General features: G+C 34.9%; 1 protein-coding gene across 1 annotated transcript; it reads left to right on the top strand.

The window, feature by feature from the left end:
* The first annotated feature begins 2844 nt into the window (after positions 1-2844).
* LOC110699480 (chaperone protein dnaJ 72-like) lies at positions 2845-8892 on the top strand. The gene is made up of 3 exons (XM_021876971.1): positions 2845-3684; positions 7691-7760; positions 8474-8892. The coding sequence occupies exons 1-3, from the start codon at positions 3269-3271 to the stop codon at positions 8528-8530; spliced, it is 543 nt and encodes a 180-aa protein (XP_021732663.1). The 5' UTR covers positions 2845-3268; the 3' UTR covers positions 8531-8892.
* Positions 8893-12474: the final 3582 nt, after the last annotated feature.

Raw genomic sequence — 12474 nt, 5'->3', positions numbered from 1 at the left:
TGTCACATAATACAACGGTATATGTCACCTAATACAACGGTATATTTTCACCTAATGCAACGGTCGTACATGAAATATACTACGTATTATGTTTTTTTGAGGGAATACATATATATTTTGTTAGTTAGTTTAAATTTAAAAGGTAACAATAAATATAAAATATATCAATATATTTATAACAATAAACGAAGTATATATAATATGTACATTATATTACATTACAAAATATTGTTTCCATATATATGTTACACTACCTATACTAACTAATAATAAATAATAAAATTTTACTAATTAAAAATCGTCCAAAATACACATCTTAATCTTCACAAGCTCGAACTAAATAAAATTAGTCACCGACGTGTACGCTCCATTTGTTGGATGACAATATATAATCATTGTACTTCATTCATCTCCATCTAGCTCGCCATGCACCTACATGTAAAAATAAAAGAAATTCATACTTGAATATAACGATACAAATAAGGCACTGTAAATATCATGTTGTCATTAAGAAGCATGGCTGGATACAAATAACAGACATGCAACACCAAATTTCACCCACACCTTGATAAAGTATTATCGCCCATGCATTGATGAATCATTATGAATATAACAATGGTAGAGCTCAAGAAAAAAACAAAACATGTTATTAGATTCACCTTGTATTGTTTACTTAGGTAATGAGAATACACCTAGAATTACTAAACCACTCAGAATTACCCAGCCCAGTCCCATGCTATACTCTTTTTTTTTTTTTTTTTTTTTTGGTAAGTAAGCAATTTTATTAATACCAAAGAGAACAGGGCAAGCCCTCAAGGTTACAAAGGCTAAACAGCCAAAACGTACAAAACACAAAGCCACACCCAAGCCTACCCAACTGCCTATACACAAAAAACCGAAACAAACTGGGCCAAAAACACAACAGGCCCAAAGCAAAAGCTAAAACATCAGAAAGCACCAAAACACAAGAACTCTAGCCCAAACAGAAACACGCCCAAGGGAAGCAGAGGCCCCAGGCAACCAAAACAAACACACTGGACCCAGAAGGAGCAGCAACCAAAACACAACAGAAACCTCTACAAACCAGGCACACCACGTGCCTAATCTGTCAGAAAAACTGAAAACCATAAGCAAAAGAGCAAGCCTCTAGCAGCCCCACCAACACCAGAACACAGAACACAGCAAGCAAGCCTAAACAGGCTGCTAACAGGACAATCTGCTGAACAGCTACCCATACAGAGAGTAGCAGCAGACCCTATCCCTTTCTTTCCCATACAGAACAATATCATCATCAACATGTTGGAGAAAATATTAGCACACACAAAAGCAGGAGAAAATATTAGTTGTACCTGATTACATGCTGCACCTGATTTGGAAGATTGGCCACTATGGTTACTGATTCGATTTGGTGCACTGGATGCATCATTCGGAGTCGATTGCAGCAGAACATCAGGAATCACAATATTAATCTCAGGGTTAGCCTCGCGAATTTGAGCCAAAACTGCAGTGGTAACACTTGATATGAATTCCTCTGGGAATATGAAATCGGGCTTATTCGCTTTCTTCTTCAAATCTGTCTTTTTCACACCCGATCCATACAGATGCACACGACTTTTGCGTTTAGCAGTACGAATCACTTCGTAGTAAGGGTCGTTGCAATTATTACCATCTTCATGTTGGGAAGACTCCACAGCATCCATTTTGGCCTATTAGGTAAATACAGTAATTTATTAGCAATTATCGAATAAAATACACACAAATACAAATTATATCTAAGATGCTAACTCACAATGTTCTCCTTTGCTTTTTCACAACTAGTTTTGTATGTCCTTCCAGAACTTCTTTTTCTCGATTTCTTATAAACCTTTGCTTGAGAAGGCTCTTGCTTATCCGGATCTTGTTGCCGCTATAAATGTTAAATAAAAAGGGTAAAGCCTCATATATATAGGACAAGTGATGAATATGAAATTGATCATGTAGTTGTCTATGATTAGATAAAAGTATTTACCAATTCATGGCGTAAAATGGCAAATGACTTACGACCCAAAGTGTGCATTTCATCTAACATTAGACGATTGTCTTTGTTGTTGTGACTGATTTTCTATAAAATATTACAATCCAACTATAATTCAATTAAATATATATATGTGATTAAAATATAATAGATTAAAATCCATTTATACAATACCTTAGCCTCATCGGTATTCCAATATAACAAAAGATCTCTAAACTGAAGATTTGAAATTGTATCAGGCTTATTTTTCCACCTTAAAGCGTCATTATCATATGCATAGAAGTGTTTTTTCTTGATTTGGCATTTATGATACCTCCAACAGTTGTTCACAGCATCCATCACCCAACTTATTCCACCATCAGGAACAATATACTTTGATCGTCAGAGATGGAACTCCTACCAACAGGAGTTTCCGTTGTTTTGCAGGTATAGCCGGCAGGGAATCCAGTCTTGGTGACGTAACTCTCCTGTAGGACACAGAAAACCCCGAAACACTAGTCAATTCAAACATATAATAATAATAATTATTATTGTTATTGTTATTGTTATTGTTATTGTTATTGTTATTGTTATTGTTATTATTATTGTTATTATTATTATTATTATTATTATTATTATTATTATTATTATATCAATGAGCTTTGCTTAGGGGATGTTTGGTTCATCAAGTTGGAATGAATTGGTATGTAATCTCACGTTATAGAGCTATGGATTCTAAGGACTAAAACCCATACTAGTCCAAAATTGTTTGGTTTTACTGTTGGAATGGATTTTATTATTTATTAATAGAAAGGATTGTGAATTTTAGGGGGAGGGAATGGACATGAGATTCTATGGGTTTGGGGGAGAGTTAGAACCCCTTAGGTATGAGATAAAAACAGTGCCAAATAAATGTGACGTTGCAAACATAAGTGACATGAAACATTAACAAACCCGACCCGTTATGAGTCAACCTCAACCTTAAATTCTATTTCAATTATCCGAATTGACACCTCTAGTAGGCTAGAATCCTAGATATGATGGTGGAAGAAAACGAAGCCACGACGCCTCCCTATCACCCTTAGCTTCATTCGCACACATCGTATCGATTTATCAACCCCAACACTTATTCTTCTGAATCAATGCATCGTAAACAAACCCATGTCATCTCACTCGAAACTACTTCTTTCTTCCAACGAACACCAGAAAACATAACATCACACCACACAAACGAAATCACAAATCAACATTTCAATTCTCGAGCTCTGATCATCAATGGCGGATCATTACAGAATCCTAGGAATCACAAAAAATGCTTCAAAATCAGAAATTAAAGATGCTTTTCGTAAATTAGCGGTTCAATTTCACCCTGATAAACACGCACAATCCTCAAAGTCTGCTAAAGATGCTGCAACTCTTAAATTCAAGCAGGTTTCTGAAGCTTACAAGGTTTTAATTGATGATCGAAAGCGTGCTGCTTATAATATAAGCAGATACAGCAGTGGCGAAAGTAGCAATTTTTATAATAATAATAACAGCAGTTACAATGCTGGTTACTGTCGTCGCGGTGGTTCTTATTATCGACCGCCACCATCTTCGTCGTCTGGAGCTAACCGCTTTGCGACGAATTTAGATGCCGTTTTTCGATATATGACGACTCGTTCTTTCCTTCTTCATCTTGCCTTTGCTGGGTACATATTTCTTTCTCTTCGCTATTATTTGGTTGGTTGTTTTATGTGCATTTTCAATCTTAATTAGGTTTGTAGTTGTTGTTGTAGAGCTGTGAATTAGTGGAGTATTTGTGGAAATTGTTAACAATTAGAAAAATATAGTACTGGATTATTGTAATTTAAGGGTGATTTAGGATTCTGAATAATATAGTATATATGTATTATTGTAATTTAAGGATGATTTAGGATTTTGAATAATGTGTTGGTTGTTGTTCATGTTTTTGTAGAATTGTGAATTTTGATGGAGTATTTGTGGGTTATGATCAAGGGAATTGTAAACTATTAGAAAAATATAGTGCAATTGTTATTTGGGGATGATTTTAGGATTCTGAATAATGTGTTATGCTGGTTGAATTGTTTTCTTGGGACTCGGGGGAGTACGATTTGTATAGCTGTCCGAATGAAAACTAGCTTTTTTTTTTTTTATTTTTTATTTTTTATTTTTTTTTATGAAGGAGAGAGTAGGTAGAGAAATAGCAATGGATGGGATAGAGAAAGGAGTTATAGGATAAAGATGTTTGAGAGAAAATGGTCAGAAGAGAGCGTATGGGTTAAGAGTTAGGAGAGACAATGGCCTGGAAGCGGAAAATTTGAAGTTGGAACCATGTGGTGAGAGTATGCTAGTGTCAATATAGTGTAAGTATGCTAGTGTCAATATAGTGTATGTTGTTAGGAAATCACACTGGATATCCGTTGGGGACAGAGAGTTGGAGTTCTCTGTGTTTGATTGCATTTGACGCTGAACATTTATTGAAATGCATTTCAACACTTGATGGTTGCATGTGGTGACTCTGTGGCAAGTCAGTTGGAGGAAAATAGATGCTATCTGAAGTAGTGTAAAAGATTCCTAATTGGAGCTTGTGAAGAGCATTTTTATTCTTCTCACTCTTGTGACATGTGAGAATGCGAGATAGTTCCTTTGCTTTAGTAGTTCTATTGGAACTAGTAGGGAAGAAATCATTAAGAAAAGAGAAGACTTAGCAAGAAAGGAACAAAATATAAACTGAGGAAACTGATTTACACAACTGGTGTAAAGGGCTAAGGAAAAGATAAGCAATCTGGTAATCTTTCATTTGAGAAGTTATGTACTTAAGCTCATTATAAACTTATTGAGCTATCTTATGTCAAATCTAAAAACCATTATACTCTCAGTAAATCGAAGAGCTTCAAAGACCTCCTAGGCACATTACACCTAAAATTCCTTGACCTTTTTGGAAAGGATATTGGTTTACTCTCTTAGGCATCGCACCCAAGCACAACCTAGCTTTTGGATTCATTCACTCTTAACATCCACTATAGAGACATTATACCAGATACAAACCCAATATATATATATATATATATATATATATATATATATATATATATATTCATTATATTCAAAAGTTTTTTGTATAATGGGAAGTGCTTCTTGTTATAGAGCATTAGAGAACCTTCTCTTTTAGCTAAGGAAAATAAAATGAAATAACATTACTAAATTGTACATATGTGTTAAATTGGAAGAATATTCTAACAACTCTTATCGTGATTGAAAGATATTTCTCTCTAAAAACCACTTGATGTAAGCTGTTCTGACACTCTTTCAAGTTCCTTAAACTATATTTCTGTTTCTTAAGGTTATGGTTTAACTTCCAAACCTTCTCTTCTTAAGTAGCTGAGCTGCACTACACAGCAAGTTGTTTACTTTAAATGTTTATAATCTCCATTACAGCCACCATAGTTAATTAACTTCTCTAGTTTTATTAGTGCTTAACTAGTTATCATCAATCTAAATTGATCAGTATCTAAATTGACCAAGATACACCTGTGTCTTATTCTGAACTTGCTCTGTTTAGAATAGAAACTGTTCCAGATTTGAGCTCAACAGAGATATCTGCAGAAGGCCTCTTTAATTATGTCCAGTAGTTGAATTAACTTAAGCTGATTTGAAATTTCAACATTCTGTCTCTCACCACCGCTGAGCACCACTGCCACCTGACGTTGGCGTTGAGGGACGCTGGGAGAGGAGAAAGGAAAAACGAAGGAAAAGAAGGCACTTTTAGAGTATAACTCCGAATTGAGCGGTTTTTTATCCTAACCTCATTTGTGAGGAACAACTTTGTCAGAAATGGCAAAAAGCTAATTTTGACCAGAAATTGGTGAGAATGGGCTTTGCAGTATGCTGACTGAAAAAAACCATACGTGAAAAGTAAAGAGATAAAAAGAGAAAATCAAGGGGATACAATAAAAATAATTAGAGCTTGTAAAATTGTGTAATTGTGTATAAGGATATAGTATTTATAGATGAAAATTAAATAAGCTTGAAGAATGAGCTACTCAATTCAATTTAGGAAACTTTAAGTTATATCATGCAATTAAATGATGGGTTGTATGATCATTTAAGTTTGGGCTTAGGAAGTAAAATCGACCCAAAGGTTTAATCTTTAATGAATAAGAGTTAGGACTTCATAAATATGTAGTCACCGTGTTCAAACCTAACACTTGGTTCATCAGCTGTTTGTCATCGATACATTTGTGTTAGTAACATTTTTAAGCCATATATAGAGAAATGATATTTGTATTCAGATGAAGGTACCACTATACCAATTAGCTATCAGTATTTTCTTTTTGAAGATCTAATTTTCTATAGGTGAGATAGAATTTGGATGTATGTCTTTTTTGGCGTAAGGTTGTGGACTATTCTTTATATTGCAGAGGAGGGATGATTTGGTGTCATTTCTAAGCTAGACTATGAAAGAGGCTATGATGGAGTAGTGAAACTTCTTGGATAAAGTTATGGAGGAGAAAGCTTTTCACTCTGTCACCTAGGCACCTTGGCTGAGGAGGTAGTGACTATCATATATGTGATACCTTTTGGTGGTGGTGTTTTGTGTTGGGTATCATTTCGTTACTTATGAGAGAATGTTTAGGAGTTGTTTGGTTCAAATTGAGGAACAAAATTGAATAAGGAACTTTTCTCCCTTTTTTCTTTTTTTTTTTTTCCTTTCTTTCTTTTTTTTTTTTTTTTTTTTTTTTTTTTTTTTTTTTTTTTTGTTGTTGAAAGAAAGGCACCAAAGTGATGTAAAAAGCTTTTGTGTGAGCAGTATGTTAAGGAATTTTAAATAACTATAAAATGTTGAAACTTTGAATGTCCATAAAAGAACTGCCCGCTAAAGTGTGTCTTCTGGGAAGGCCGGCTGTCAACTGTTGATGAGTAAGTTGATGTCCTTTCTATGGAAGATCATCAGTTTGTCTGCCTGTGCTTGAGTAAGGCTTACAATAATCTCACAGCCGATATTTGCAACTTGATGTCCTCTTGTTCCTACAAAAAAATAGTGTAATTATTATTACACTATTATGATGTTCCTGCACAGTACTAGTATGGGGTTTCTGTCTGTGTATTGGTAGCTCGTGCAGGACTTGTGATCTTCACACCCTATAAATTTTTTCTGTCATTATTACTAAATATTTCTCTAGTTAAGTATAATGGTTGATGTTTGTCTATATCAACTCTCATCCAGCCTGCGTAAAGTATTCATACTTTCATTGATCTATTTTGTAATGCCACGTCGTCTATGATCTTGTCTCATACTGAGTACATAATAATAATGGAGATTTTTTTTTTTTTTTTTTTTTTTTTTTTAAACACATAATAATAATGGAGTTGAGCAAAGGTACATTATATTGCAATGGCCACTTAGCATGTCGGATCTGCAAGTAGTTTGACCTGTAAACTAACTGTGAAATTTAAGTTTGAAAGAGTTTGTGTTTCTTCTTGGTTATTCCTTTTTGATTAAATTGATACCTAACATTCTGGAGAGGAGACGGAAAAAAAAAAATAGTAATAATAATAAATAAATAAATAGAATAAAATAAAATAAAATGAATAGAATAAAATAAAATGAATAGAATAATGAAAAAATTTGTAATGACTTGAAAAAATTTCTAATGGCTATTTAACATTGTTGTTTATGTTCAACTTTTGCAGTATATTACTAGGTGGGACAGTAGTCATTGACATGAGTGGAGAAGCTCTGTGGAAGATGCAAAATCCTGGGGTATGTAATCTGAATGTACTCAAAGAGTCAAAGTTATAAGCCAGTTTTTATCTCATATATCTAGCTGTGGGATGTGCTCTTGTAGGCCCCAATCTTTGTTGCTCACTTTAATTTGTATGTAGTTAGACAAATAAGATATAACTTCTTGTAATTGTGCCTATTGCCTAGTTTCCTATTGTGAGATACGAGGCTCGCTTGATATTTGTCCATTGTGGGCTCAAATATCTTCTCTGGACTTTGAACCAAGACTTCCCGGGCCCCGCCCTCCAACCTCTAGAATAAATAATAGCCAGCATCATCAACTGAGGCTCTCAGTTGATAGGCTTGTTGAGTGCTGATGATCAGTTTACCATTTCCATATTAGTTGAACCATTGGTTGGCTAGAAAAGCTAAATAGGAACATGTATATGACTGGAGATTGTTACCTGTCCAAGCCTTAGCTTTTTGCCTAATTGAACTTATAAATAAAATGTATAAAGGAGCACGAAGCTATAGGCTTATTTCATGTTTTTGTTTCCAGCAATAGATGCCTTCATCTTAATTTCATGTGAGTTTCACACTGATTCTTAGTCTGTTCAGCATGCTTTTGTGATTTAATGTTGGTTAATATAATGCTTTCTGTTTAATACAAATTGATTTGCATATGTTATTGATGTGATTAAATAATGTCGTGTTGCCACTGCTCTTATGGAGTGCTTTTTGTGTTGTTTCAGAAGTCATTTGAAGAAGCAATGAAGTCTATTGAGAAGAACAGAGGGAAGGAGGATTAGCAATTGGTAATTGATACTCTTATTGACAATTAATAGCTTCTTCAAGTAGAATAGAAGCAACATTGGTGCGGACTGTGCAGCTGGTATGGATCTTGTGGATGTCAAAATATGTACAATCTTAACTTGAATAGGCAACGAAGTCAATACTAGCGGAAGCTATAGAGGTGGTTGTAAGTTGTTTCAGTCAATTGTTTAATTTTTTCCTAAATAAGGTATGGGAATCAGTCAATTGTATAATTGTATGTTAGTATGTAAAAATAACCTAATATGTACAAATCTAATGTGTATCACACCCTATATATGACAGTAGTTGTTTAGTTGACAGCAAAAAGTTGAATAGGCAATGAAGTTTAGTTGTTTAATTTTCTTGGGAATGAAAACTTGGAATAAAACTTTCCACAAAACATGGGAATTACCCCTTCCTTTGTCACTAAATATCTATGAAATTACAAAATTCTTTAGGTAGTGTTTCTGTAAGATGAATTTGATTTAAAATTGTATAATTCAATTGCAAAAGCTGAAATGGTGAAACTGAAAATTCAAATCAAGTGTTTGCCAAATCTAAAGCAATTCCACCCTATTAATTTTGATGTAGCATTTCAAGTCTAAAACTAAAAACTATTTATAGTTGGTGTTTATGGATGAATCACTGCCATCGTTAGAGTTTTAATTTCCCCCTCCACCGCCACTACCTCCAATGAATCTCGTGCCTTCGCCGCTATGAGCTTGGGAAGAGACTCAAAAGTGGGAGAGATGATTGGAAGTGGTGGTGAATTACTGATTGAGAGTATGCTTGAGAGGAGAAGGAATTATGAGAAATGTAAATTGATGGGTGTAAAAAAAGAAATGTCAAAGCCATTGATGGAGCTTTAAATCAATTATAAAGTAATTTTAGTTTGGCATATTTCGAATATCGGATCTGTTCGGGTCAATTTTGGGTATTGGGTTTGTTCAGGTCAAACACTTCGGGTCAATTTCGGGTCGGGTCAATTCGAGTGTCGGGTTAGGATCAAGTCAACTCCATTTTCGGGTCGGGTATGTGTCGGGTCGGGTCACTTTTGGGTTTTGGGTCATTTTCGGGTCAATGTTTTTAGGTCAATTTCGGGTCTTGGGTCGGGTCATTCGGGTCGGGTCATCGGGTTTGGGTCAGGATTGCCAGGTCCCAGTGGGATTAGGAAGGTTTAATTTGAGATTGAAAGAGGAGGGTTTGAGGTGGGGTTTTGGAAATGAAATAGTCAATTGGGTTGATCTGTCAATTTGTCATGAAGGATTGTGTGTCAAGAATCTGGGTGCTTTGCCAATACGTTTTTAGCGGATAACTTTCTTATTCTTAGAATGAAATTAGGTGGAGAGTAAATCAGATTTGTGTCTTTCAAAAAACCAAAAAAAAAAAAAATTAAATAAATTGATGTATCTTGATCAATACACCTAGTGTGTGATTATTATTATTTTCATTTGACAATTTGATGATTTGTACCTTTAAATCTGGTTGGTTTATTTTAATGGAATGTTAAATTTGATTGGTTTATTGAAATGTATTGGATTGATGACCTGGCACAGAATAAACCCAAAACGGAAAAAGAAAAAAAAATAAAAAAAAGGCAATTAAGAGTTGGACTGTAATTTAATGTTAGATTCCTTGGATATTTATTTTTCTTATTTTATGTGATTGCTTCTTTATAAGACTAACAAGATTCGGAGGGAGTAACATTTATGAAAACACATGCAACAAAAAGATGAAAAAACACTAACATACAACCCATCATTTCTTATTAATTTGTACCACACCAATTCATCTCCAACTAATTGTAACTCAAATTTGACATTATAATCCAATCAAATAACTCAAATCCATTTCATATGTAGATTTATCATTGCAAAAACAAATCTAATTAAAGATCAAATAAATTGACATTGCTCTTTCTCTCTGTGAGCTCTGTTAGAGGAACGAAGAAGACAAGAATAAGGGAATGAACAAGTGAAAAGCAGAACGAAAGATAAGAAGGCAAAGCTGAAAAAGAAAAAAAAAGGGTACAACCGTTAATTCACGCCATTTTTTAGGATATTAGTAAATTAAAATTAATTCATACTTCATACATTAAAATCAAGGAACAATCGTTTAAATCTAATATTCCAACCTTTGGATTTTTAAAAATAAAAAATAAAAAAAATAATTTTTTTCCTTTCCTCCATTCATTCTATTTCCCCATCCCTACCCCTTCCCTTAAATCATCCTGGCCCCTCCACTTCCACTAAATACCGGCAGCGGTAATCCCTCTTCCGATAGCCCTTCCCTTTCCTCTTCCCCCCCCTTTTCCGACCACTCCCACCCCCTCCCCCTCCTTTCCCAACCATTTTCTTCAGCATCGCAAATTTCTTGTTCAAACTACAGTGTTTGCTGAATCAATTATTCCCCAAATCAATTCAAGCTTCAAATTAAGCAGCGAAAAGTCGTTACAAGCATAAGAGTAGAGTTTTAAGCAAGAAATGGCGGACGAATTCACAGGTGAAGGGTTTGGGGTGATAGAGAGGGAATAAGGGGTGCAGTGGTGGGGACTTCAGCCGATTTCAAGGGTTTCGTGGGTGGGGGATGGCCGGAAAGGGACGGGATAGGGGTATGGGTTGGGAGTCGGAAAAGGGAGGAGAATGAGGATGGGGTGGTTGGGGGAAGAGTTAGAGGCGGCAAGGTGGCTGGGAAAAGGGAGGGAAAAGAAGGGGGAGGATTCGAGGGTGGGGGTGGGTTTTCCGGTGAATTCTGGCGGCGGGGGAAGGCAGCGGAGGGGGTTAAGGGGGTAGTGGGTTATTGTCCGGCGTGTTAGGGAGGGAGTGGGGGTGTTTTCCGGGAGAGGGGATAGCGGGCTGGTGGTTTGAGGGACAGCCGTTTTTTTATTTTTTAAACTCATTTTTATAGTTAAAAAATTGTAAAAGAAAATAAAAATTACCTGAAGAGAAGGTAACCGGTCATCTTGGCCTAATAAAAAGGAACACCCTCCAACGCTACTTGGATGGTTAAATTAATAGATTTGAATAGGCAAAAGGTTGGATTATTTAAATCCATTTTTCCTAAAATTAACGAATAAATTAAAATTATTTAATTAGAGATGCCCGACTCGTATTATTTCTTATAAAAGGGGGTTTACTTTAGGTAAGAGAGAAATTAGAATTTGTGTGAGACTTTGAAGAATTGAGGACACGAGAAACATTCAATTAAATTAACAAACTCAACACTTGGAGTTGATCGAACAAAGAAGGAGATAAGAATTGATGGTAAAGACGAGTTTATATATCTAAAGTCTCTAATAGTTTCGCCATTAGATGATTTGAGACTGGATATATGTCATCGATTTCACTCATGGAACTGTTCAATTTACTAAAAATCGTTGAATTCAGCGTCTCAACCGCTTTGCGAATCGCTTACGCATATCTAATGTAATTATTCTCGAAATTCTTTAAAATTTTCTAACAATTACAACACTTGATTTTGTTTAGAGCTCATCAGTGATGCATTCAACTTTAATTTGCGACATGATCATTTAATTTGATGGTTTTTGATCGAGAACAAGTTGAATTGAGTCAAGGATCAAAATATTTAAAGATGTGTTATGTTACATTTAACTTTCATTCAATTTAATTTTTAACTAGTAGTAAATATTTCTAATAAATTCAATGTTGAACTTGCATATTTCCATGAGCATTAGGGCAATAAAGATGAAATAGAAGCCACTACACAAGACTCGAAGCAAGTATCAATGATGATGATAATTCTGCTGTTGCAAAAGAAAAGGAGCTTGATTACATTGACATAAACCAAGTGAAAAAGGCAAAGCAATATTCATTTAGGACTCGCTTCAAAATTTGAAAGACCACTATAAGCTTTACCGCACTCACAAAGGTCAAGAGAGACTAGTGCAGATGCACTATGCATATCTTTGTGCCACTGATGT

Source organism: Chenopodium quinoa, unplaced genomic scaffold (genome assembly GCF_001683475.1).
Source record: "Chenopodium quinoa cultivar QQ74 unplaced genomic scaffold, ASM168347v1, whole genome shotgun sequence".
Taxonomy (NCBI): domain Eukaryota; kingdom Viridiplantae; phylum Streptophyta; class Magnoliopsida; order Caryophyllales; family Amaranthaceae; genus Chenopodium; species Chenopodium quinoa.
The sequence above is the reverse complement of the archived record's forward strand: the minus strand, read 5'-3'. Positions and strand labels throughout refer to the sequence as shown.

What these genes read in the sequence shown, in the direction of transcription:
- LOC110699480 (XM_021876971.1), top strand. Translation starts at nt 3,269, where the DNA reads ATGGCGGATCATTACAGAATCCTAGGAATCACAAAAAATGCTTCAAAA. An exon ending in CTTCATCTTGCCTTTGCTGG is followed by an intron (nt 3,685 to 7,690) that starts GTACATATTTCT and finishes CAACTTTTGCAG; the next exon opens with TATATTACTAGGTGGGACAG. An exon ending in GGAAGATGCAAAATCCTGGG is followed by an intron (nt 7,761 to 8,473) that starts GTATGTAATCTG and finishes GTGTTGTTTCAG; the next exon opens with AAGTCATTTGAAGAAGCAAT.